The 27893-nt window shown below is 38.7% G+C and overlaps 2 protein-coding genes and 1 non-coding gene across 4 annotated transcripts; 1 reads left to right on the forward strand and 2 right to left on the reverse strand.

Annotated features, from left to right (window-relative positions):
- Window positions 1-169: 169 nt before the first annotated feature.
- trnat-agu (transfer RNA threonine (anticodon AGU)) lies at window positions 170-243 on the reverse strand. Its single transcript has one exon. It is a non-coding gene; the product is annotated as a tRNA-Thr (tRNA).
- Window positions 244-1385: 1142 nt separating this feature from the next.
- Window positions 1386-5802, forward strand: trim59 (tripartite motif containing 59). Its single transcript, XM_062987754.1, has 2 exons — window positions 1386-1422; window positions 3379-5802. Exon 2 carries the CDS (start codon window positions 3426-3428, stop codon window positions 4686-4688), a length of 1263 nt encoding a protein of 420 aa, XP_062843824.1. The 5' UTR covers window positions 1386-1422; window positions 3379-3425; the 3' UTR covers window positions 4689-5802.
- A 620-nt stretch (window positions 5803-6422) lies between these two features.
- Window positions 6423-27851, reverse strand: smc4 (structural maintenance of chromosomes 4). Of its 2 annotated transcripts, XM_062987362.1 has the most exons (24): window positions 27763-27851; window positions 23558-23708; window positions 22736-22920; window positions 20842-21033; window positions 18842-19018; window positions 17064-17228; window positions 16763-16890; window positions 16316-16456; window positions 15290-15440; window positions 13498-13662; window positions 13007-13240; window positions 12732-12917; window positions 12476-12637; window positions 11697-11922; window positions 11529-11608; window positions 11240-11392; window positions 10937-11063; window positions 10143-10332; window positions 9863-10007; window positions 9473-9646; window positions 9182-9364; window positions 8368-8600; window positions 7925-8108; window positions 6423-6913 (listed from the first exon to the last, which is right to left on the reverse strand). In XM_062987362.1, the coding sequence occupies exons 2-24, from the start codon at window positions 23697-23699 to the stop codon at window positions 6749-6751; spliced, it is 3888 nt and encodes a 1295-aa protein (XP_062843432.1). In that variant the 5' UTR covers window positions 23700-23708; window positions 27763-27851; the 3' UTR covers window positions 6423-6748. The 2 variants fall into 2 exon arrangements, with proteins under 2 accessions (XP_062843432.1, XP_062843434.1); XM_062987364.1 differs by lacking the exon at window positions 27763-27851 and having other exon boundaries at window positions 23558-23923.
- Between the last annotated feature and the right edge of the window lie 42 nt (window positions 27852-27893).

Consider the following 27893-nt stretch of genomic DNA (forward strand, 5'->3'; position numbering starts at 1 on the left):
AGTTGCATGGAAAGATCAATATTGGAGGGGGTGAGTTTGCGTGCATTTGTGAGAACTGCAATGACACAGGTAATCAATGAGTAATAAGAAAACTACATCCATTATTTGCTTCCAAAGAAGTGTTGCACTGCACTGCAGATACCATATCTGCTTTCTTACACATTAGTCAAGGCACCGCTGGGATTGGAACCCAGGATCTCCTGTTTACTAGACAGGCGCTTTAACCAACTAAGCCACGGCGCCACATGTACTGATGTGTCCTTACAGTTTTGTGCACATTTTCTGATTAAAAAATGACGTTTTATTCAGTCTAAGCCACATTTGATGGATGCCTTTATCATTTCTGCATCTACCATGATCTTACAATGTTCTGTGCTCTTGCAAAAGAGCCTTTTTTCTTATCGTTGGTTTAACTGGTTAACTGGCTCATTTAACAGGTTTTGTAAACATTCCTCAACCAAAGGCAGCGGTTGCCTTGACTAATGCCTTGACTAATGCATTGACTAATGCGTAAGAAAGCAGATGTGGTATCTGCAGTGCAATGTAAAACTTCTTTGGACAAAAAGAATGCAAATAATGGATGTAGTTATTTTATTACACATTGATTACCTGTGTCATTGCAGTTCTCACAAAAGTAAGCAAACTCACCCCCTCCAATACTGATCTTTCCATACAATTGTCAATATAGGTTACTGTTTATTGTTGAATTCATTGCCATTGACATTCTAACCCAGTGGTGTAACTACAGGGGCACTGGGGCCCATCGCAGGCCACTGTTCTAACCACTGCATGAACATCTTACAGGTCAAGTTAAGTTGCAAGGACAGAAATGCTTAGACTTCCAACTGTCGTATCTTTGATGCCACATTGATGCCTGTAAGTTTGTTTTTAAATTCTTACTAGGAAAACGCCTCATAAATTTAGAAAAAACACTTTGGGTGCTAAATGTTAAGGCAAACCGTGCATTCCTTTTTAAGCTCCTTTTTAAACGTTGGAAGAGTGGTCTTAAATATGGCGCTGTGTTTTGGGATTCGAAACAAGGATGTTCTGTTTACCAGACAGTCACATTGGGTACCGTTAGCAATTTTCCTCGTTGCGCAATCGGCCAACCTCACTTTTTATTTAAAATAGTGCAAATGGTGCTTATGTTGTGATGCAGAACAGGGGCGCATTGTTTACCTAATCATTTAGCACCCAAAATGCACTATTTTCTGAATTTTTGAGACGTTTTACTAGTAAGAATGTGAAAATACCGAGTACTGACTGAGCTTAAGTCGGATTCAGTAAATCGAACGGAAGGTTCAAAAAGCTGAGCCGACCAGTGATTGGTGGAGAGTGGTACAAACACGCGCATGCGCTCAGAGCTGCTGTCAGTTACTGAGATACAGGGCAGCTCGAGCCGAGAGGAGCTGCGGTGCTGAGGTAAGAGTCTCAGAGTAAATTACAACTAAATATTTGAATGTTTTTGTTATTATTCATTAGTATTATACAAACCTAACTGCTTTTGGTACTGTTAAAGTCACTTAAAGGCTAATATACGGTCCTAAAGTTTAGTAGGTCAGGACATGGATAAGTTCTCTGCCATAATAGATGTTAGCTAGCAACTGAAAGTGAAGTAGTTTGACATGGACAGTGTTTACAGTTTCTCTCTTTATTCTATGTTAAATGTCGCATTTTCATACAATTTAAAAACTAATTATTATTATTTAGTATACACTGCACTGTATATGCTGCATACAGAGTTAGCACTTTGCTAACTTTTTTAATTTCACTTGTTCATAAGTTTTACCTTCGTGCTGTGTCGTTACCACAACAGTTTTTTGAAATTCTGGCACCTCATTTATATTGTCTAGGTTTGGACAGTAAAAGTCCAGGAATCTATACGCCAATGTAACTGAACACACTAATACGTAAACAAAACCAAAATAAATAATTTACTAGGGGTCAGTCTGGTCATAATAAGCTACATATTCTTGCTCAGACTCCAAGTTTGGTGGCTTTACTAAGTGAAACTACATTACTACATTAATTATTACATTCACACATGCTTAGGGCACCACTGGGATTCGAACCCATGATTTTCTGTTCACTAGACAGGAACTTAAACCAACTAAACCGCAGTGCCACATTCCATTGCTTTTTTTCCCCCACACAGTCTTTATTTTTTTATAAGTTATAAATTAGGGTTTTAATTATTTAGAGATTAAATTTGGGAGATTGAAACACAGTGGACTTCCAGGATCTTACAGAATTGTAATGTGGTGTTTTTTCTAAATAAAATGCCACTTAATAAATAGTATAAAGTATTAGTATAGTTCAGTATTTGGAATGGTATTTTTGACGTGGGTAATTAAAGGTAGATAGAACTGTAATTGTGCAGTTTTTAATTTACTTTTTCATTCTTTTGTATTTATAAAATGTATTAAAAATCTATTTTATTAACAAGCCCTGATGACAATTAAAATCATTTATCAGATAAACTTGATACTGTCAATGAGTTCACTTTAATGAATAGCAGGGGAAATTATCCAGTAACATCACTGGTGAGTTGTTCATTAATAAGACAATAACATAAGTGTCGAACTCATTAACCACGTGTTGTAGGTTTACTTGCCTTATATATTCACTGTTTGCTTTTTTTGTTGCTTTGTAATTATATGTTTCCAACCAACCTAGTGATTACATCGTCATAAAATACACTTGCAGTAGTGTAAAAAAAAAATTACTTACTTTCCGACTGCCTGTTATTGCACATTTATTACCAGGAGTGTCCTTTTTTTGCATCAGACTGTAACTTAATTGTAACTACACCCTGGCTGAAAATAATGCCTCATTTTGCCAGTTTGTTCTTCAGAGAATATTAACCTTCTTTTCATTAGAAAAAAAGATTGGAATTTGACCACGGAAGCATTTCAAAACAGATGAGCAAATTAATGACCACTATATTTTGTAATCTAAACTCCTGGGCAAAAGGGCCAAACCAAATATTGCACTAATATTTTTAGAAATCAAACTAGTCAGAAGATATTTTGCCAATATTTGAGCATTCCTGTTTTCTGTTAGAGTCAAACTCCTATTAACAGGGGTAATTGCAGCAACACTAAATCTGAAAATTGTACCAAAATAGCTCTTGACAGTAAGGTGACATCTGAATAACTGGCATGTCAAATTGTTGGCTGCCAGTGAGTGAATAATTTGTGAACTGTGAGTGTAGACGGGAAATCGAGCCACCTATTTAATTAACGCAGCCATTTTTCTTTCATTTTTATCACTGTTGTGTTAACATTCACATGTATGTGATTTTAGAGCCGACTTGTGTCGAGGCTTAAATGAATTCACTCATAAAATGATCATGACTTTTCCCCTTTTTGCTATTAGGACTGGGCGTGTTCTGGGACAGGAGCAGTAGCCACCCTTATTGTGATATGGAGAACTTGGAAGAAGATTTGACCTGTTCTGTTTGTTATTCGCTCTTTGACGATCCACGAGTGCTTCCCTGCTCTCACACGTTCTGCAAAACCTGTCTGGACAACGTGCTCCAAGTCTCCACTAATTTCTCCATATGGCGCCCTCTTCGCCTACCGCTTAAGTGCCCCAACTGTCGTAGCATGGTGGAACTGCCCCCCACTGGTGTGGAAGCTCTGCCAATCAACGTCTCTCTGCGTGCCATTATAGAAAAATACCAGCGTGACAGTCAGCCTCGTGCTCCTTTATGCCCAGAACATCCTCGCCAGCCTCTGAATGTCTACTGTGTTCAGGACTGCAAGCTCATATGTGGATTGTGCCTTACTATCGGGCAACATCAGGGCCACACGATTGATGATCTTCAGACTGCCTACATTAAAGCACACAACACTCCAGCAAAACTCATCGAGCGACTAACAGATAAGCACTGGGAAGAAGTATGCAGCCTGGTAGAGAAGCTAGAGCAGGAGAAATCCCGATATGAAGGTCTTATCCGTCAAGACCGTGAAGCAGTCGCACAGTTCTTTCAGGGCCTGGAGAGCCTTCTTCTGCGTAAGAAAGATGCCTTTATGAAAGTTTTGGACAAAGCCAATGAGCAGCTGGCTTGTACTTACAAGCCACTTATTGAGAAGCTGAAAGACATGAAAGAGGAGCAGCAAGAGCTCGTCTCGCTTATCTCATGCATCAGCGAAGAGGAGTCAGCCCTCGTTTTTCTTGAGAAGCTGCACCAGATGACAGAGAGGGTTGATGCATTGACCCAGACTGAGCTGCCTGAAGTCCCGTCTCTCCACATTTCACCTGACGTGGAGGAATTTCTCAAAGAGCACTGGAATAATATCATAATTGGAAGGCTGGAGCATGGGCCGGTTCCAGAAATCTCCTGCCAAGTTAAAAGACGATCCACAAAAGAGCAGCCGTCCAAATCGGGTCAAACACGGACATGGTGTTCTCTGATGTCTGGGATCTTTCTAGTGCTGCTACTGTTTCTTTTGCTTCTGTGGTTAAGCTCGGTTGATGAAGTATCGCTTGGTTTCCCGATCCTCTCACAGATTAGTCAGGAATTGTCGAGCCTGGCAGGTAAACTGTCCTTAACATTCCATGGATCAGGGACACATCTTTACTGTCTGGTTTATGACCTAAGCCAAAAATTCTGCTCCTATATTTCTGCTCTTGAAGAGAGCACCTATCAACATGTGGCCTTCTTTTTCAAAACATTGCAGTAATGCTGAGTAGCTGCAGACTCATCAGTGGTAATCTGGAAATTATGTGGTTTATGTGATTCTGTACTGTACAGCAGACATAGAGAAAAACTTAGCTAAGAATTATTATCTGAACAGACTTAATAATTAATCTCAGGAATCAGCAATGTAGTAGCACAGAATCCCGTACAGAGACATACAGGAAAACAGTACACAGTAGGTGTAAGTGTAATAGCTGTGGTGCAGCAGTCTGAGTGGTTCTGGGAGAGGAGGGCAGATAAGGACCCACAGACTTGTGCAACAGCTACTCCTGGTGTCTGGTTGGGGAGGGAGTAGCGTAGTTCTTTGAATCTGCCTTCAAACGTGTTGCAAGAAGACATCTGGGTTTGAATCTCAGTTCTGCTATCTGGTGCCTTAACAGACACGATTGTCCATGTCTGAGAGAGGGCAGGCTGTTGCTGCTTTTATTACGGTCTCTGCTGGCTGGTCGATGGTGCCTGCAAAGAAATGGGGAATAATGGAGATCTGTGTGTGACTCTCCATATGCAATACTGATCCCTGTGTAACCAATCATGCGCGGATGAAAAGAAACGGTTGGCTAGAGCACATGTCGGGGGTGTGTGTGTGTATCTAATGCTGCTTAAACAGAAATGGTTTATTGGAAAGTTAACTAGGGGAAAAAAGAAGATTTATGTGTGTATGTAATTAATTACAGAGCTACTGTAGATCGTTTTTATAAACTAGCACCAAATCTAACAAAAAGAAGCATTTTCACCCTTATTGGACCAGGACAAGCATGAGCACACAGCACAGAAGGGAAGCTCCTTCATAAGATGTGAAACTAGAAAGGTTTTGTAAAAGTATGTGATGGGATTCTCACTGATTTATCATGATGACAGAAAAACATCACTTCACTTTACACAGTTGGGGTCAGTGTTTAAATAAAGGCTGGATGGGAAGGAAATCACCTCCTTGCTGTGTGTGGTGAAGGACTACCGGGAGCATATCATGATCATCTTGATCCGTGGTGGCGCACAGCTTTTTGTGTTGTACTTGTATGTGTCGGCGGGGGTGTTGTGCGAGTTCTTATGGGAGGTTTGTCTCCCAGTTTGGTATATTAAATGGGAAATGCAAAAAGTCTTTCTTGTATCCAGACTTTGTTACCCTTCTATGCACAATGTACATTTTTAACAAATATTAATAAATATTGTGTTTTTAATGCTCATTGTTATGTTTAACCACACTGATATTAATACATTTTTCTATAGATTGGTGCTCTTTTTGATTGTATTTTAGATTTGAGTAGGTTCTAAACCCACTTTAACCCTGAACAGTTAAAATCATGTTTACAAACACGACACAACAAAGCTGAATTAATGTTACTAGAATAATTACCATAGCAGTTTATCCTGATTAAAGTTAAGCCCTTTAAGAGGTCTAAGCCCTTTCACGTCGAAATATCCGGTTTCTCAAAAATGAAGCTGCTAATTCCTGACACAGGTCCTCATTGTATATTCATTACTGGTCGAGGTGGGTGTGTAACAGGGTGGTGTGGCTTTAGGTTGCAGACTCTTCTCTCTACATATGATCATAGCTGCATAATATAAACGGTCACTTCTGGCACTATAGTATATAGTGTATAGTGTTTATACCAGTAGTACATGTTTAATACATGTACATGCTTTTATTGCAATTCTTCAAATTTTATCAGACTGACTCGGTTAGGTTTTTAAATAAATGATTAATTTTGTAAAACTATTTTCTCTCCTTCTGGCTGAAATGCACTTACTGACCACTTTATTAGGAACTTAATAGCTTTTGGAAAAAAAACAATAAATAAAATGTGAAAAAATGTGCAGTCAGTCTGAATAATTAAAAAAAGACCCCCTCCCCCCCATTCGGACACATGTACTGGGCAAAAAAACCCTTTTAATGTACATTTTATATAAAGTATTAACAGCAGCGCTTAATAAGAAAAAAGTGACAGACAGGAGAAAAAGCAAACTATGTGATGTGAAAACAGGTTCAGAAGAAACACTGATAAAAGACAGAATAGTTCAGAAGTCCATGTTATACTTGTGACTCTATCCTGAAGCAACTTCAACATTTTTCAGGACGATGGTTTTGGGGTTGATGCCCACATTCTTAGTGGTGTTGTGGGTCTTGTAGATGCCAATCAGTCGGTCAGCCATCTCAAACATGTTGTTCCTCAGAGAGATGATGATGAATTGAGCGTTCTTGGTTTGTTCCTGGTGGAAGACGGACAGAAATCGAGACATGAGTGATTGAAGATTGACCACAGAATCAAAGCAATAGTTCTAATTTACACGTTAGTGGCACCGATTACACGTCTCTGGTATGGCAGGATGGAGGGCAAAAAGCATTTTTGCTACGTACATGGTGCTGTTCACATATTTCTTTTTGTCACTCCTGGGAGTCCAAATCATATGGAATCACACTTTACAAGCTTTGAGTAATGGATTGTTGTTTTACAGGTTGAGTTGCATTGTGCTGACAGGTAGATCCAATTGTGCTTTTAGTGCTTTTTAAAAGAACATTTCTCCAAAGCTGAGTTTGACTAGTTTTGTTTGTGATCGTGTGGAGCTCTCTCGCTCACTCTGGCTCCAGCCTGATTACATCACAAGTGCATCATGGGGTGTAGAATTCATTCTGCTGATGTGCACGGGTAATGCAATTTGAGCTGAGCTGTTATTCACAACTTATGTTCTTTTGCCTTTTTATACGATGTGGTTTATTGTGTGATTTATTCTAATCTGGCGCAGTGTTTACATCGGACGCCCTTCCTCAAACAACCAGTTTATCCGGGCTTGGCACTGAGTGACTGACAAGTCAAGTCAAATGTATTTGTATAGCACTTTTTACAATGCACATTTTCTTAAAGCAGCTTTACAGAATCCAGGACCGACAGACCGAAAACCCCTGTTGAGCAAGCCGAGGGCGACAGTGGCAAAGAAAAACTCCCTTAAAATTTCAGGAACCAGACTTAGCAGGGACCTCAATCCTCCTTGGGTGGCCTGGAGTGTACCCCCAATGTCTAGGCTGTTTATAGACTGCAGCCTTAGTGTGTTGTAAAATGTTTTATTCATTATTTGGGTAACTAAAACATTTTATTCATAAAAGAATGACTTCAGTGTGTAACTCTAGGCGGGTGACTACATTTGGAGTGAGGCCAAACTATACATTTTACTAAACCAGGAACACTAAACCTGCTAAAGAGGACGACGATAAGTGTAACTCACGTATATATAACAGGCCACAATGGACACATTCTTGAAGTCCAGCGCGGCGTCTATCTCATCCATGAAGTATAAAGGAGTGGGTTTGAAGTGGTGCAGTGCAAAGACCAGAGCCAACGAACTCAGAGTCTTCTCTCCACCAGACAAGTTATAGATTTTCTTCCAGCTCTTCTTAGGAGGCCGCACACTGAGGAAGGAAAAAGATTTATTTCGGTCATTTTCTCACATCTTAAAACTGGCTGCAAATCCTCTTCGTTCCGTGGAAAGAATTACTACCATAATTATATTGCTGTTTGAAATGTGAGCCAGCTAAGAAGTATAAAGAACATATTTAGCAAACACGATACGAGTAAGTGTCACGTTGATTCATGGCACTAATAACGTGTTACTCTTCTAACGAATATAAGAGTAAGTGAATAATCACCCAGCCTCTAATATGTTCCCACCTGAACATAATGCCTTCAGAGAAAGGATCCAGACTGTCCACCAGCTCCAGCTCTGCATCTCCCCCTAGTGTCAGCATCTGGTAGTTCTCCTTCAGCTTGTTGGTGATGATATTAAAACCAGCCATGAATTCGTTCAGCCTCTGTTTTCTCAGCTCCTCGTAGCTCATCTTGAAGTTGTCTCTTTCAGTGGTGATCGCGTCCAACTCTCCCACTCTCTGCAGATACAGCTCCTCCTGCAGGTACAGAAATGCACCAAACGTTAGTGGGTGACAAATGGTAACAAGAGCATCTAGGAGCGCCTGGGTGGCACGGCGGTCTAACATGCAAGCACACCACTGTGGCGTGTTCAGTGGTTACCCTGATACCCTGTCTGACCTTCCCTCCCTCAACAGAAGTGATTTAGATCGTGTTTTACAATAATTCTGCTTCATCTACCAGTAAAAAACAGAACATATAATGACTTGACTGATGGCAGCAGAAAATGCTTTAAAATACTGACTGCACGTTTACTTAACACTTATGTAATGAACTGCCTGCTACCGGCTATTGTTTAAAATCTGCATTCCGAGGGCTGAACTGTTGTTGCTCAGTGTTTTTGTTAATCTAAGCGGTTTTACATAACTACCATGTTTCAGCGTCCCCCATCAAGTGCGTTTTATATTTTAATGGGACCTATAGGATTGTTGGTTAATTGCTCAAAGAAATCTATAGAATTTGCATCCCGAAATCATGTTTTAAAAAAAGTACTAAAACCTTCTAAAGCCAAATGAACACATGAACTGGAATTATGCCATTCGAACTAGCACTGCCATACCTTCTTCTTGAATTCGGCTATAGCTCCCAGGTTGGGCTTCATCTGTGCACAACGCTCCTCCTGAAGAGCAATCTCGTTTTTGATGACATCTGGGTTCTTTATGGCCTCCAGCTCCACTGGTGTTAGCTTTGGCAATTCCTCTGCTGGTTTGTCATCAATAGAGTGCAGAGCGAGTTTTGTGGACTGAGAAAAAATAAAAAAATAAAAAGAGAGAGAGAAAGGCCCAATGACGACAACATATCACTTTAAAATGCACATATGGTAATAAAAACAGGCTGTTACAAGTCAGACCTCTTTTTCCCAGTGTTTGATCTTATTCTGACACTCGGTGATGTTCGTGTCGATCTGCTCCACCTTCAGCCGGACGTTCAGCAGCTCTTTCTGCAGAGCATGCTCCTGTTCCTGAATCGCTTTGATCTCCTGCAAGACTCCACGATGCTGCTCCTGCACCTCAGGCAGCGCCTCCTACAGATTACGGAAATCACAAAGACAGTTAACCGACACGAACAAGCTTTCGAAAAGGTCGAGAGCCACGAGTGCAGGACACCAGGCTGCGATCGTGTACTAAAGCTGTAAGTGCGTCAGGACAACATTTTCTAACCAAATATGACTGACCACCTTTACAGCTATGAACTTTTTGCCCACCCAGTCCAGTTACTTCAAAGCTAAACAATGACTTGCCTCAGCCTCCTGGCAGGACTTCATGATCTCTCCTGCTTGCTCCTCTAGCTTTTTTAGCTGCTCCGTCAGCTCTTCCATTAACTTCTCATTCTCTGCTATCTCAGCCTCCAGTCGTGCTACAGTCTCCTCTGCCTTCTTCAAATTACTGTTTTCAGGAAAGACAGAAGTTAATCAACATAAATTTACATTTAATCTTGTCCTACATCAAGCTGTGTAAATTGTAAGTGTTAATTGCCTTGCTGAATTTCTCAGCAAAGCAAATCAAATCAAAGTCACGCACCGCCCTGCAGTCTTAATTGCCACTTGGGCTTTGGTGATGGAAGAGGAACATTCATCCAGCTCTTTGTTGACCTTATCCAGTTTGTCCTGCTGGGCCTTCAGCTTGTGGCTATTGATGTCCACAATCAGCGTGTGGATTCTCTTCACCTCAGCTTCGACCTTTCCTGCCTTGTTGGAGGCAGCCTCAAAGTCTTGATTACAAAAAAAAAAAAAAAAAAAAAGAATGAAAAGATTTTACCAATCATACTGCTACAATTTGCAGAGCTTCTATTCTGGAATGGAATAAAACAGAGAACTAACTGGAGAGGGAGATGTTTTATTTTAATAAATAAATAGTTTACAAGGTGGGGTATCCATGGATCTGAGTTTTTGGTCTAACACATGGCATATGGTTAATCGGACTGAGATCTGGGGAACATGGATGCCAGTTTATGGACAACAAACCATTCTGAACACTTTTTAGGGTTTACAGGATGCATTATCCTGCTATTAAGGAATATCATTGGCATAAAGATGAACTTGGTCTGCAATCATGTTTACTCTTATTTGCCTTTTAAATGGTTTCAGACAAGATATTTTTAAATGTGATGATCTTATAAAGGACTAAAATCACACTGTAAACCTGCACTAGGTTACTGGTTTCCTTTCCACTGGGAATAATTCTGACCACGTCCTTATAGAGTGGATTATTATTTAATATCGAAATAGCTGCAAATCAGCACTTTTACAAACGTGACTCTTTGTATATGACGGTTAAATGAGATCAAATTTAAAATCACACAATAATCTTCCTACTTTTCTTGAAGGTCTCCAGGTTCTTCTCCATCTGTTTTTGCTTAGCTTTGTCTGGGGCAGCAGCGATAACATTTGCTTCCAACTGCTTTATCTGAGACTTCAGGTGAATCTCTTGCTCCTCAAGACTCTATAAAGGAAAAAAATGAATTGAAAATGTAAGAAAATTGATTAAAATGTGACATGTAATGCATTTTAAACAATCACACCTTAATGTATGAGATATCTGTTTAGTTTTTTATAGAGATGACAAGATAGCATGGGCATGTTTATACTGCGAGTGTTCGCTTGTGTATTTTGGCTAACCTGAATGCTGGCTGTGTATTTCTCCAACGTGTTCTTCATGTCTCTGAGCTCGGTTCTTAGTTTGTGCACACTCTCCTCAAGCTGCTGCTTCTTTTGCTGCCAGCCCTGCAGCTGCACCACCTTCTCATTCAGAGCTCTTTCCATTTTGTCCAACTTAACACACACACACACACACACACACACACACACACACACACACACACACACACACACACACACACACACAGATACATTAGGCAACAGTTTAATTGTAGTTGAAATGGAGAACAGATGTAGTTTGGCTTCCCACCTGTTCCTGTGTGACTTCAGTGCCAATAGAAGAGCCCATTCTGCCCTTCATTACACGGCCTCCTCCTCCCGTCATAGTGCCTGGAAGTGAAAGAGCGTACAAATTTTATCAAGACGGGAAAAAGAACTGTGTGTTCTGTGTGACGAACAAAAGTCAAAATGATTTTACCAGCCTGTTCGATGATCTGGCCTTGCAGAGTGACGACTCTCCAGCGTTTGTCTTTCTGGAAGGCGACTTTAGTAGCCTGCTCAAGGTCTTTGGCCACCAGTGTGTCTCTAAGAGCAAAGTAAAAGGCAGGACGAACGACATCATCCTTCACCTTCACCATATCAAACAAACGTGGAATGTTGTCTGGCGTGGAGATGGCACCCATGTTTTTCTCCCAGACCTTCATCTATAAACACAGAAACACAGGATTCACTCATATTCACAGGAGAATCAAGCAAATAGCACAAAGTGTATAGAAGTGGTTTGATTACATGTATGAAGATCAGGCCACAAATAAACAAGGCAAAAATTCTACAAACCCTGATTCAAGAAAAGTTGGGACAATTTGTAAAATGTATAAAATCAAGAATCTTGATTTGTGATTTGGTAATCCTCTTAAACCTTTTTTTTTTAAATTACTGGCCATCTTATTGAATTTAGGAACACATAAATCAGACTTTGATGACTACAGAACACTCCAATAAAGTTAAGACACTGTGTTACATCACCTTAACTATTAATTACACTTTAATAATTTGGAAAGCAAGGTTTCTAACTGTTCCAGTTTTACAAGTGAAATTTTTGTTCATTCTGCCCAGATACCAGATTTTAGCTGCTCAACACGTCCCAGCTTTTCCAGACATTCGGTTTGCCATTTTAACATTGGGACCATTTTAAATAATAATATTTAGATAGTTAGGGATTCTTCTGGGAATACTGTGCGAGGTAAGTGTTCCTACCTTGTCTAGACCGATAAAGGTGGCAATGCCAATATTCTGAGTCTTGAGAAAGGTGACACATTTCTGAGCTGTGTCAATGGTGTCCACTACAATGTTGTCAAGCGCACCACAGCTTGACGAGATGGCGATATCATACTTCTCATCAATAGCTCCAAGGTCACCCTTGAAGAAAGCACAAAAGTCCAGTTACATTTTAGTCAGTTATTGTACAAGAAATCACCTCAGAAAACTCAGATGCATGGTATAGCTATCTCACCAGACGTCCTAGTATGCCAGGGATCTTGCCGCTGCGTTTCTGCTGCATGAGGGCGTCCAGCACTTTGCCTCGGCTGCGGGTGGTGGACAGGGAGCTCTTGGCCTCCTCAACCTTCTGCCTCATGTCATGCACCATTGTGCGGGCCTGTCCATCCTGCTCGGAGATCTGCTTCAGCTCCTCTTCATCCTACCCACACAAATTGAAATCACATTTAATATCTAAAAATCTCAGAAGAAAAATAATAGCAAAAAGCAAAAAAAAACAAAAAAACACACCTTCTTGAGCTGCTGCTCACAATTGGGCACTTTGACCTGTAGCTCCTTAATGGCAGCTCGCCTCTCCCGGAGTGTGTCGGCAGACCCCTGTAGGGCCTCCTTAGCCTGGTTAAGCTGTGAGACGGCCGTGTTATGCTGACTTAGGTAGATGTCCAGCTCTGACTGAGCAACGTCCATTTGTGAACGAGTCTCGTTTACGGCTTTACTCAGCTCGAGAAGCTTTTTCTCATTTTCCTTTAGAAAAAAGACAAAGAAAAGAGAGTAAGAATATTTCTCTCACATTAAATCACCAATATAGCAACAAGTATTAAAGTCCTTCTAAATAAAACTGTTGCTTGATGTATATTTGTTGATTTCATCTTAGTAGTTAGGAGACAGAAATACGAAGGTCATGATTGATGCAGACTGATAATCGGTTGATAATTTCCATAACCAAAAATTAGTCTTTTTTTAGAACATAAATGCATTCATTTTTCAGAGTTGTCTTGCACCTCTTTCTCCAGCTGAAGGCCGCTGGTCTCCTCCTTCAGTCGCTCCATCACCTGGGCCAGAGCTTCCTCCTCCTTTACCTTCACCTTCTCCAGTACCTCCTTCTGAGCAGAAGCCTCTGTGATAATCTTCTCGCTGCTGGCTGGAACGTTCTGCACTTCCTCCAACTGAGCAAAAAAGAAAAAGTTATAAAAATAATTCTAGAAGTAAACAGTTCGTTCTTTCATATTCATTAATGGCTACATCCTTATCCAGGTCATCCACATGGCCGGCATACAACCCAGGCAAGGTGCCAGTACATCTCAGTGTAACACAGACATACCAATATGCAGGGGTAAATAAAAGCAGTTAATCTAGCTTCTGTATTTTTTTTTTTTTTACAGGTGAGCAGGAACTGGTTTTCTGTAATTTTCATTTTATGTGGGTTTCCTTAGCTTTGAACCCAGGACCATGGTGTTGTTCTGCACCCATACTGTTAATGTATTGCCTCATATTAACTACTTGCTGTTACCGAATTAGGCTGTGACTATTAAAAGAGATTTTGTCTTAGGTTCTTTTTAGATAATAGATGCCAAGCAGCTGTGTAAACATAGGTGCCAAGCAGCTGTGTAATTTCCTTTTGTGCCATCCACGGCAGGGAATGAGAGACTGTGCAAGCAAGCTTCTTAATACAGGGTTAATTAAAAAAAAAAAAATAATAAAAAAAAGGGTTGGTGGGCTGTTGCCATTGTTGCATTAAGTTATACTTCAGAGGCAAGCCGTAGAACACTGCACCCCAGAGAGCTGGACTGCGCCGTTCCTTCAACCCCCACTCCTCCCAGAGTTTCACTCCCAGCTTATTATTGCTGTCAAGATTATTTTGGTTTCACAGAGTCCAGGACACTAGAGACCGAATCAGAAAAGTGAGAGATTTAACAAGCAGATCTGATCAGCAGATAATGAACCAGTAGAACATATACATACATGCTTGCAAAGCCAAGATTAATTGAGTAATACTTGTGTAATTGCTCTAAATCGGTGAAACAGAATTGCTGCAACAAGTGATAGACAAAACAGTAATGCAGGAGCTGGATTAATAAATGTAAAAAGGGATTTGAGCTGCATTTCAAGCTATTGGTTTAAATGCTACTCGTTAAATTAAAAATAAGCCACAGGCTGCTTTACTGGCTGAATTACCCAGAATCAGGAATCCATACAGTGCTGGTCAATCTTTTCTCTACACAAACATTATTATTTATGTAAAAACTAAATGATAAAGGTGATCTGTAAGGAACACTAATGCACTCTGAGCACCTTAAGTCATCTCCCCTAAACTGTTTTTACCTCCATAGTGGTTTTAATGTCATTTTATGCAAGTGACTATATACTGTATTTACACTCTCTCACATACACCCCAATATTCATGATTATTAACCGCTGACCTGAGCGTAACCACAAAAAGATTTTATGAACAAATATTTTAGGTGGCACTAAAGCTCTAGCGCACTACCGATGAGATGGTTGGTGCCATCAGCCTGGCTGGGCACCCAATTGGCTGTGCCTGTGTACAAGGGGAGGTTATTATAGCTGCTGTACAATTGTGACCTCTGCTGTCTGGTCCAGGCACCTGCACTAGTCGTGGGATGATTGCAGATAAATGCAGGGTAAATACAGACGGGAGATAAATACCCATTTTAAATTGGAAACATTTTTAGGGAAAATTTTTGTTTGCCATTTTCCACACATTGCCTCGACATTTAATAATAATAATAACAATAATAAAACAATAATAAGCACTGCTTAATCATAACACACCTTCTCCTTATCCTTCTGTATCTGCTTGTGGAGTTTCTTGGTCTTGCTCTTGGTGTGCTTAAGCTTCTCACGCACCTCCACATCCTGGAGATCCAGTTGGGTAAACTTGTCCTTCTGGCCTTCAATGAACTTGGTCAACTTGCCCATTTTCCTAAAGAGAAAACAAATAACCCGAGTTGAGAAATCTTAATTGCAGAATAAAAAGGGGGTGAAGTAATGAATCCAGTATATAAAATAAGCACTTTAACAGAAGGAAGCTGACTGGTATAGAGTTGCAAGGAAAAGTAAGTGAACCCTTCAAGAATTACCTGGTTTTCTGTATTATATAAATCTAAGGCTGCATTTACATGCTAGCAACACCAATAAGAGAAACTGTTTATATGATGATGTCAAAAGTGAAGGACAGATTTGGAGAAAAACTGATTCTCACTAATCCATAAAACCCTGAATTGTTGTGTTCCCCTTTCAGAACCACGGCACTGTGAGAAAAATACAGCATGGCGACTAGTGAGCTGTAAAACAGTAGGACCGGGTTTGCATTTTAGATAGCAATCACACATTTATTAATCCTGGAATCAGTCGTTATGGCTTCGTAGCTCTTTATTGCTTCAATCAAAGGGCTTATTAAATCTTATTTTTATGACTCAATTTCCCCATATAAATTACCCCCTAAAATACATTTCATACAAAACCACAGTTGAATAAACCATCAATCCTGTACGTCAATATTGCGGATTCTTTTTCAAGCTTGCATTAAACAGCAATATGTGCTCAGCCTCGTGGTGAACGAAGCTCGAAATGCTCATCACGTGAAAGCAGCCAAAGTCACAATTGCAGGCAAACTTGAATAAGGCAGGGAGGAGAAAGTAAGTGAACCTCTTTGCTAACGACTTTTCCGAGAGCTAAATAGCAAGAGGTGATTGGAAACGTGGGTTTCATAGGTGCTTTACACATTTAATATAGGCACACGGAGCCTAGTCAACGACAAAAAGCTCAGATGAGTCAGGCCCTTTTCACCGTGCTTACTTCTCTACATTCTTCAGGGCCTCGTTCTTCTCCTTCATTTCCTCTGTGAGCTGCTTGCTTTTTTCAGTCAGTCCCTTGGTGTCCTCCTGGATTAGTTGTTTTTCTGCTTCCTTTTCAATGATACGCTGCTGCAAATCATGCCTAATGAAAAAAAAAGGTTGTTAAAACCATGTTTTTGCTTTAAATTTAAAACAGCTACTTGTATATTACATGATTATAGGCAAACTCTTACTCTTATGGGTGGGTCAGTTTAATGGATTTTGCTTAAGCCACCTAGCAATTTCACAAATCAAAGGTTTATGTTCATGGTTGACATCCACCAACTTACAAAATCCAGTTCTGCCTATAATCGTGTGTAAAGTGTAATATAATCTGACTTTAACTGGCTCAACAACACAGGGCAATCCCAGCATAATAAAACATTCTGAGAGTGGAGCACTGACTTACACATAGAACTGGCAAAGCTGACTCCTCTTCTTGAACATGGCATTTTCCAAGGTGAGAAATTCCACTGCTTTGTTCTTCTCACCCTCCAGACCGTTCTTTTCCTTCTCCACCATCTTTACACGATTCAGCTGAAATAATGCGAGAAGCAGCGACTTACACTTTACTGCACTATTTAATTACAACATACTACTGATTGCTCAGCTGTAGGACACTTTGATTGATTAAATAAAAATCCATACATGTAAATAAAATAAAAGCCATGACACCTAATATGGATGAAATAGCTCAAAATCTTGCTCACCTTTTCACCCCTCTGCTCATTGAGTAGCTCTACTCGTCTGCATAGAGTGTTGATGGGATTTTTGAGGCGGCAGGAGCCAATAATGTCCTCCAGGTACTCTAGCATGCCTTCGTCATGTTCTGTCTGGCCTTTAGGCTTCATCATAGCGATCTGTTCCACTTCCCCCTGATGAAATATATCAGACAGCAACACACATACACACCTTAGACTAAATCTAGCCAAAATTGACACAAAATCCACTTATAATCTAGTATTACTGTTTGTAAAGTAGTTACTATGAAACATGTATTTTCCACAGTCTGAACAGCTAACAACCACATTGAAATTTAAATTGTATTTAAGCCACATTTGTGTTGTACTTTCTAGCCATGCTGATCCAGTCCTAATAGATTTCATGTGGCCAATAAGTCACTGAGTGTGCAGTGCTTTTTGACATCTGAGATTGGCGGCAGCACTGACAACAGCAACAGGGATGAAAATTAGCAGAATAATTTAGGGGTGGGTTAGTACCTTGGCATGAAGCCATTAACAGAGATTCTGTCTTTGTATGGAAATGCTTCCATTTAATCAAAACTGGTTAACTGTAATATCAACACCCCACTCTGCCTTGGCTGGCTGTGCCATACAAGTTCCAAACCATGACCAAACAAGGTCTTTATTTTAAACACAAATAACTGGCTGCGTTTGAGATATAAATGATAATACATTAAGATTTGAAAACGCTAGGTCAAAAACTGTTTGATTCAAAACTGAACCAGAGATGTATTTGGCTAAGGGTGCCTGAACACTTGTTTAGAACTGTACCTTGCCTAAATTCTAAGGTAAAACCAATTTAAATTGCTGGGGTCTTCAATATCTTTTACATATAACTAAAAAGAATGAGGTAAAAATATATATAGAAGCAAATGGACACACTGCAAAAGACTGATCTGAATAATTCTAACAACAAATATGTATTTAAGTCAGTAACAGATGAGTGAATTTGTTTGCACTCAAATCAAATTAACACGTTAGTAAAAGCTACAATAATTTTACATTTTCTATGAATGTAAGCATGTAGGAAAGCTGCACACCAAGAAAAAAAAATCCATAATCAAATTAATAACCTGAAAAGTAAACAGTATAGACAGCCACACATTGCATCTTAACATATGCTAAATCATTGTTACAAAAAGTTATTTAAAAAAATAAAAATAATGGGAGGGAATGGGTTTGTAACATCAAATAAAAAATTACATTTAATATACTAACAGGCGTAAATAAATAAATAAATGATGTATGACCCCGCCTCACTGAAGCAGCACAAGTAATATTGGGGTTAGATTGTATTTTCTCACACACCAATATTTACGTGCTGCTAAAGTGGGGAAGGCATAAGCAGAGACATGTTGAGACATGCCCTTTTATGATAGCCCAGTTTACTCCTCAGATCTAAATAAGTTTTACCTCGAGTCCAGCATGGCTTCGGTTTTGCAATCCCCTTAAAACTCTAAAGCAGCAAATTATGGTTTGCACCTTTTCTTGAATGTTGAAAACCATGATGCGCTGCTATAGCAGTCTAAGGTCTGGCTGGCATCAAGTGTCCATTTGGTTGAAGTTCCACTAAACTAAAGATTTTCCTGACCCAATCCCCCCCCACCAAGAATCTGATCGTCCTGGTATATGTGGCTATTCAAAGGGCAAAAATGGCCAGCAGCTAGATGAAAAAATAAGTGAAATAAAAGACATGTAATGAATTAAAACAATACACTGAAAAAAGGAGAGAACAGATTTATTACCTGTAGAATGAGGAATCGGTTGTGATCAAGGTCAATGCCATGACTACGAAGCAAAGTTCCAACATCTTTAAAGGTCGCCTTTTTGCTATTGATGTGATAGGCTGAGGAATTATCTTTACCAGCAGTTCTTGAAACATAGAACTTGCTGTCAGGGAGGACATCGTAGTCATCTCCTTCCTGGAGTGGGGGAGGGGCACAAACACAGCAGCTTAGCTCCTCAGCACATTCACACAGCAAACGGCCCAAATTACTGGTCCAGCTGCATTAACCAGCGTTAAAACCACATGCACCAAAACCATTCCGACGCTCATGCCAGTGTAGAGCACAATGAGTGCAATAGTAACTGTCACTATCCATAAATATAGTTTTAATCGTTTAAAAACAATCATACAGGGCTGAAGTAAGTTACAAAAGGTGGAAGCTTATAGACACCTTTAAACAATTTAAACATTTGTTATGCTTAAATAAAATGTTTCCCTTTTAGGCCAATTGTATTATTTGTCTTATAATAATAAATAAGTACCTGGAAATATGCTCATTATATATAATGCATTGTAAAGTTTAAATATTAATGAAATTATATGAATGCTTACACATCTAAAAATGTGTAGTTTCTTTTTTAAATGTTTTTGCTGCTTGATGGAGTAATAAGGATCTGAAAGAATATGCAATTTGTGACATAAATAATAATCAAAAAATTAAAACAACATGGTTAAATTGGGGTGCAAAACAAAACTAGATCCAGCAGTTGTTTTTACTTTAGTTGTTCAAGAATTGAAACTACTAAAAAAGTTCAGGAAATGTTCAAGTGTTTCCTGTGTATTTTACTAATACATTTTATGTTGCCTGTTAACGAAATTAAATTGGCCAAAAACTAGCTCTAAATAAATTGTTACTACTATTTAGAAAAATTTCTTTTTGTGGCTGAATCTCTCATATTGTATTATAAGGTTTGTAGTTCTAGAAGGCGTCTGTGTTATATGTTAGAACTGGCAGATTTGACTTGGATCATGGCAGCAAAAGTAATGTAAGATGTGGCCAAATATCAGCAAAGGAGGGAAAAAGAAAGTAGATTAAAAAAGTTTTATACAAGTTTCATTTTGTCTCCTTTACAGACTTGAATTTTCTCTACACAAACACTGATGAGTGCTACTGCGATTATTCTTTTTCTCTAAGACTGTAGAGGCTAATTATTATTTGAATATTTTTACAACCTAATTACATAGCGGTTATTTTTCGATTAATAAATGTTATTAAAATGTTAATAATATAATTCTCTATTAAACAAAATAAATAATGCATAAGCCTGTAGAATATTTTTGGAAGAGATACTGATGAGTGAATGCATGAATTACTTTTATTATTTTATTCAAACATTTTAATCAAAATATTTATTCGTACTTTTAATAATAGTCTAGGTTGGTTTGCCTTAAAGTTATTATTTAGTACAATATTACAGTTTATTCTTAGTGACAAAGTGAGTGTTTTACAGTGGACAGTGTGTGCATGCACACAGTATATTTATTTAGCTCTTTGTTTTTATCTATGCAACCGAAGTTAAAGCATGAGTGTGAAGCGTGCCATTTAATATCCAATAAAATAATTAAATAAATGATTTAATGTTTTAATTAAAGCATCAAAATGCAGGATTAGAAAATCACAATTAAAAATACTATGTGCAGTAGAAATTAATGCATAGAAAGACTTAACACATTCCATTTTTTCAAAACACGGATGTTAAAATACTATCGAAGTGTAGTGTGTGTGCATGCAGAGAATGTTATACACAATCAGCTGCGTTTAGATTACTCCTAATTTTGAACAGCTAATTTTTCACAATTAGGAACTTCTTACACTTTTTGAACTATGACAAGGAGAGGGACCAGTACAACAAACAAAAAATATACTTCACACAACCTACATCCAAAAACACCACATGTGCACTATATCCAAATAATCTGCACCAGTAATTATGCATTAAACGTTTAAATAGTTTTTACCTTGTCAACAATCTTCTGGAAGTGTACTTCGACTGTGCAGCTCTGGATGTCCTGGTGCCCGTCCGAGCGATGAATGAGCACTGAGAGCTTCTTGGATCTTATTTTTTGGGCTCTGTATCCAAATACGAAAAGCATCGAGTCGATCACGTTGGACTTCCCGCTGCCATTTGGGCCGATGATGCAAGAAAAGCGCTGTAAAAAAAGAAAAAGGATAGGAGGAGTTTAAATTGGGTTTAAATTATTATTTTAATACACAACTGGAATGAGAAACTTATTTTGGATCAAATGCAGCATTAACTTATCAAGGTCAGTACGTTATACCATTTGACCTACACTGGCTGGTAACCAGGGTCTGTGATATTTTGGGATATCATGATTATTAATTACATTGTACCTTCTACCTTTAAACTTTTTATTACACTCCAGGCAGCACTGTAATGAACCTCAGATATAAACAAGATCTTAAACTTGCATTGATATTTATAGTCATTCATAATTAAACAGTTCACAAGAGCATAATAAATTAGATGATTCCAGTTAATTAACATGATAATATGACTTAAAAAAAACCTTTATTGAGAACTAGCCATCACCTGACCGTGTTACACATACACATGGGTGTAACATCAGGCTTATTAAATGATGCTGACTGCAAATGTATTTAAAACTGTTACACTCCAGAGCATTTTTTAAACCCCAGAATTTACCTCCAATTTTTTTCTAACAGCATCTTGTCTGTACATTCTCGTGGGATTCATTCATGCCCATAAAGATTAATTATGACTATGCTAGTTGTGGTAGTAGTAGTTTACATTAAAAACAAGCATTGCCCCATCCTATTTCTCTGAGCACCAAACCAGAAACCCAGCATTTACAGAAAAACACTCTGGTCTCTTTGTATTCCTCTGCTTCCTGTTTCAGGGCCTCCACCACTGTAGGATTCGCTGTTGTATAGGCAGGTATGTAAAAACAAGCCATCTGGTCCTTCTTTCCTAGGACACTGCCAGTTGTGCTTGTTGAGCACCCAGCCAGCTGGCAGAACTCAGTGGGCAAACAAATTAGACTGCTGCATGTTTAGAGCTCCTCTAGAGGATAATTTAATTTTGCAATTTCTCTAAATCTAGTAAATGTATGTATGTACAATACAGTGAGGTTTTAATTCACACTGTGACATTATGCCAGTACAATCAATTAGAACCTGGCACTAGAACTTTGGCACTAAAACCAGTCACCGGTGAGCAGGTCAAATTGTTAGGACACCACTCATTTTTAATCACAACCCAAGACAATCCAAAAATATTATATTTATCTGTGAGAGAGTTATCTAGCTGGACAAGCACAGTAAAAAGTTAGCCAATGTGAGCTAGCCATTATTAGCTTGTGGTTAGGTGATTAAATACTTTATAAAGTGGAGAGACATAGCCAAAATCATTTTTCATTTTAAACGTACCTTTATTCATTTTTTTAACAACAGACCCATATTTACATGGCCGCTATTGAGCACCCAAACTTCAATCATGTTTATTTGGAGTCCAGAATTAATTAAATAATTCTCCTCTGCCACTGTTTCTGATTTCACTCACATATAGTGTATTAAATATTTCTGGCCAGTTGAAATACTCAACACAACTTTGGTTAAATGGTAAAGACAATTAATGTGATTTTTTTGTGGCAAATTTATATAGTAAATTATTTTACACCATTATTGTGACTGGCCTAGAGATGCATGATGTGATTAAATCACTGTAAAGTCTGCTGAGAAGATTGAGACTGTTTGTTTTAACATGTTATTCTTAACAGTTGTAGATAAGGCAGATCCCAATCACAGCCATAGCTCAGCCACCAAAACCTTCCAGTCTACAGTGCACCACTGGTGTAAACTGGGAGAGCATACCTTATGGAAAGGGCCCAGGATCTGCTCCCCTGCGTATGATTTAAAGTTGCGATTGACGATGTGCGTGATCATGAGGCGAGGTGCGCCCGGTTCGTTGGTCATGGCGGGGGGTGGGGGTGGAGGGATGCTCCCGAGAATCTCCTCCAGGCTCCGGTTATCCACCTCCTCGCCAGCGGCATCTGCAGCTGCAGAAAGAGTTCAACTTTTATTCCAGGCGCCCATTCATTTCAGGTGGGGGAGGGGTGCGGGCCAAAACAAAACAAACAAACTGTGAGCTGCACGGGCAAAACGGAGGAACAAAAGAGGCGCGCAGGACGGCGTGGAAACTGCGTAAAAACGCACAAACAGCACCGCGTTTAGCCCAAAATAATGTGAAAATACTGATGTTTGAAAACGTCACAAACTTGTATCGGTGTAAATAATTAACATGCTCAGGATAGAAGCCTCACATCATTTTGGAAGCAATGGTAGCACCTAGTATCAGGACACAGGGAAATTATTGTTTGCACAATAACAGCGTGGAATCAGCAAAACAAGAAAAAGTTAGCAGGCAGACCACAGAAGGACAAAAAGTCAAAGGGATTGAAGAACTTGAAATCAAGATAAAACTGTATTTATTTAGTACACTTAAATATAGGTGCATGAATGCGCGTATTTTTCAGCCGGTGTCAAACTGCGCAGCTGATGTGTATGGCTAAAAGTTAAAGCAACACTATGTACACACACAGTCCAAACTACTAGTAAAAAGACTAAAGATCCAAGTATCACACTTATTCGAAAAACAGAATCGGAATAAAGTAATACACATAATTATTATCTTACCATTAGTCACTGGCGATTCCTGCTCTTCTGTGTTGGTTTGTTTAGGCGCTACGTTCATCTCATCATCCGACTCATCCCGGGGCTGCGACCCTTTCCCTCGGGGCTTGGCAGCCGTCGAGCTCTTTGTCGTTTTTCCTGGCATGTTTCAAACCTGACGAAAAAAATATGACAAGTCCGTTTCAACTCCGATTCCCGAACGTCCATGATAGCCGGTGCTCATGATGCACCCGTCGGAATAAAAGTGGAAAAAAGGAAAAAGGGGAAAAAAGAAGCTTTCACCCCCCGTCATCAAACTCATCCACAGGACAGATTTTACCAAGCACATTCATTACTAATTACTAATCCAGACAATCGGTTAGTTTGTCAACATCACGATCTAGCCCTTTGTTGTCAGAATTCACATGCAAAAACACCAACTTCCACAAACAGCTCTCACATAAAGCAATGTGCAGTGGCTTTGTGCACAACAGCATTTACAGCGTTAAAATCCGAACCACGGCGCACTAACTGCTTTAGAAAAAAGAAGAAGCTCCCATTTAGTCTGACAAAAGTAATCAAAGGTGGGGTTTAGCCAAGTCTGATTCGAAAGTCCTCCACCCCACACCGCAAAATATGGTTTTGTGTTGCCCAATGGCCAGCTGACGTTACTATACTGACAAAGTTTCAGTGCACAAAGCGGCAAACTACCGGAGCACAGCGACGAGGGGAAAAACACATGATGACGTTTCTGTGTCAACAGCCAACTGCAGGACACAAGTCAACTGATGCTGCTGCACAACCATCACATTCTACAGTTTCACACCTATACAACACAGGTCCCACTTCGGTAAAGCTGCAGTATGTAACTTTAGAGACATTTTCTAGCAGATATTTCATTGCTAGCGTTTTGCAACAAAGCAGTGGGTTCACAAAATTACTCCTGCATCCTCAGAACATTAAAAATTCCCTGATTACCCCCTGAAGATCTGGAACAGTTAAACAAGCAAACACAGATGCACTTTATACTTTAACAGGCTGCCCCCAACCTGAACTTGCATTCACAAGCCATATGAGCCAGACATTTCAAATATACTGTATTTTGGAAGTACACACATAAATGAGATAGTATTCATGTGGTAGATCTTTCTCAGCACTGTAATGACACCAACCTGACAATGACATGCCATGATATGTAGTACAGTGGGCCAGTGATAGCTCAGTGGTTAAGGTACTGGACTAGTAAACAGAAGGTTCCCGGTTCAAGCCCCGCTTACCACCAAGTTGCCACTGTTGGGTCCCTGAGCAAGGCCCTTAATCCTCGATTGCTCATTGTGTAAGTCGCTTTGGATAAAAGCGTCTGCTAAATGCTGAAAATGTAAATGTAGTACTGATATAAATGCAACAAGTGCAGCAGTATTATTAGATTTTTAAATGTGTTCCGACCAAAAAATGACAGCCTACACTCTCCAATGACATTTACAGCATTTAGCAGTTAAGGTTAAGAGCCCAGCTCAGAGGTCCAACAGTGGAAACCTTCTGATCACTAATTCACACCTTAAGCACTAATAACAAAAACCATTAACAGTGATAAAATGCTAGAAAGAATAATTCTGATGGTAGGTCTACCTTATAATATAGTATGTGCACAAAAAGCTGAAAACAAAAACAAAAGACAGCGGAGGCACCAGACTGATCAAAAGATCCAGACCAATTGCAATTGCAAAAAGTTGTGACATTAGGTGTAATGCAAAAAATAAAACATTCAATTATTTTACAAGTATTTAATAGCACAAATGAGGCATAAATTAGTTAATTTGATGCTGGGAACATTTTTAAAAATTTAAAATAGGCAAATTAACACCAGAAATGTTCATTGATGCATCTGCAAATTTCTAAAAATTGAATTAAATAGTGTTTGAACAATCTCTAATATTATTGGATTTGATTTTAAAATTAAAAGTACAATTATTATCTGGATTTTATTTTGTTCTTACTCATTAATCAATATGTATGTGCCATTTTTTATCAAAGTGCTATATTTACATTTTACAGCTGCCTTCTTTCCTTGTGTTTGTCTTATTAATCTTGTAAAAAAAACAATGCTGTTATTAACAAAGTAAGACTTATACACAAATATTATAACTACACTTTTACTACTCACTCTGACTGAGTAGTTTCATTTTAACAATATAAATTTCACAGCATGTGAATGTCGGTGATGATAACACCAGTAACTGAACAATGTAAAACTACAACTAGATTCCAAGGTACAACTATAGCATTTCCAAGCAGAATATTTCAGGCTTGTTCATAGGCCATTTTTTTTTGTAAAATAGAACCAAGATTTATTAATTTCTGATTTATTTCCACCTTCAATTGACAGACAAACTGAAATGATTTAGGAGAAAAAAAATACTAAAATAAATGTGCACACCCTATTATAATTGGGAATGTGTGTGTTAAGAATGAACCAATCACACTCAAACCATTTATCATCATGTTAAATAGTAGTCAGTGACACTGATTAACCCCATTAAAAGTTTTCCTGAATTTACTAGCATCTTACAGCAAAGAGCTTTCAAAGTATCAAAGCGTTCTTATTCTTAAAAGGTAAAGGTCAGGAGAAGGATACAAAACATTTCCAAAGAATTACATATACCATGGAACATGGTGAAGTCATCAATCAGTGAATAAAATATGGAAACAGTGACTAACAAGAACGGGTAACCCCTCCAAAATTGTTTACAGACGAGGACAAAACTGGTCTGGAAGGCTGCCAAGAGGCCTACAGAAACAGAGGCCTGAATGTTTTGTGCCAAATTTAACTGATATTTAGAACTGAAGACAAATTTCACATTTCAGTGTGACAGTGACCTAAAGCATACCTCAACATCAACAAAAGAATGAAAGAGGTGACCCTTACAATCTGCCAAAATAGTTGAAAATAGGAAAATGTCTCATTTTTTACACTTGGCATGTAGGGGTATGTAGACTTTTTATATCCAATTTAATGTTATTAATTATATTTGTTCCTGGCATTTTAGACGAATAAATGTGTCAGTAGACAAATAATAAAGTCATTACATACAGTTGAAGTCACAGGTTTACATAAACTTGAAATTGTACTTATTTCAGAAACCTAAATGAAGCTTATCTTCATAACTAAACATTCACAATTGTTTAAAAAAAACAACAACACATTTTTTATTTAACTGTTATTGTTGGTTCTGTGTTAATGTGCTGACAGCCCCCACTCCTTAAAAAAAAAAATGTGATCTTGTAGAAATTTCTACATCATTTATCTTAGTGGCCTGATCTCCTGATTCCATACTAGATTTCTCTGAGCCCATATGTGAAAGCCACAACACAAGAGTTTGCACCAGCAAATTAATCTACAGGTATAAAAAAAGTCTGCCATGACATTTTACAACCGTATGTAAACTTTTGTCTTCATCTGTACATGCAAATAGCAGAAAATAAACATTCTGGTGCAGAGGTTATGAATGGCAACCATCCACTCCCTAACATTCTCATATCACTCTGATGACTGTGAAAAAAAATCAATCTGACAGCAGTAACAACACAGAATGCTGCAGAGTTTCAGCAAATTTAGAATAGAATGCCTTTACAGATGTACAGTACAATGAAATTCTTTCTTCGCATATCACAACTTGTTTGAAAGCTGGGGTCAGAGCGCAGTGTCAGCCATTGTACAGCACCCCTGGAATGAGAGGGCTAAGGGGCCTTGCTCGAGGGCCCAACAGTGGATGCATGGCAGAGCTGGGATTCGAACTCAACCTTTCAGTTGATAGACCAAAGCCCTACCCACTGAGCTACCACTATCAGATTTTCCAGGCGCAATATTTCACTGACCTTGTTAGATTTGCCATAAGAGTTCATAGTATTTTATTAAACAGTATATTAAGCTCTACACATCCAATGGTGCTGTTCTATTCTATTGTATTTAATAGACAGTAGGCGGTTTGGGACGCAGCCAGAACCACACAGTAAATCCAGCAGCGCTTTGTTTAAAATTAAAGATAACTGGTATAAATACAAACAGGTATTTGAGTTTATAGTATGGATATATGGAACATATTGCTTACATACAAATATTATTATTATTTTAAATGGCAATAATATAAAACTGACAGAACTTCACCGTTAGCCGACAAGTATAAACTCGTCACCTCGCTAATCAAAAAGTAAAATATTTAACCGCTTACCTTTCAGTTTAGCAACTATTTACGAACTTTTCCACAACTTGTAACAATCCTTAAACAAGCTTCAACAGTTTTAAAAATATTGTAAAATATAGATAGAAAATAGAATCCCCTCCTTTCAGTTCCTGCTCGAC

This window comes from Trichomycterus rosablanca, chromosome 25, assembly GCF_030014385.1.
Source record: "Trichomycterus rosablanca isolate fTriRos1 chromosome 25, fTriRos1.hap1, whole genome shotgun sequence".
Taxonomy (NCBI): Eukaryota; Metazoa; Chordata; class Actinopteri; order Siluriformes; family Trichomycteridae; genus Trichomycterus; species Trichomycterus rosablanca.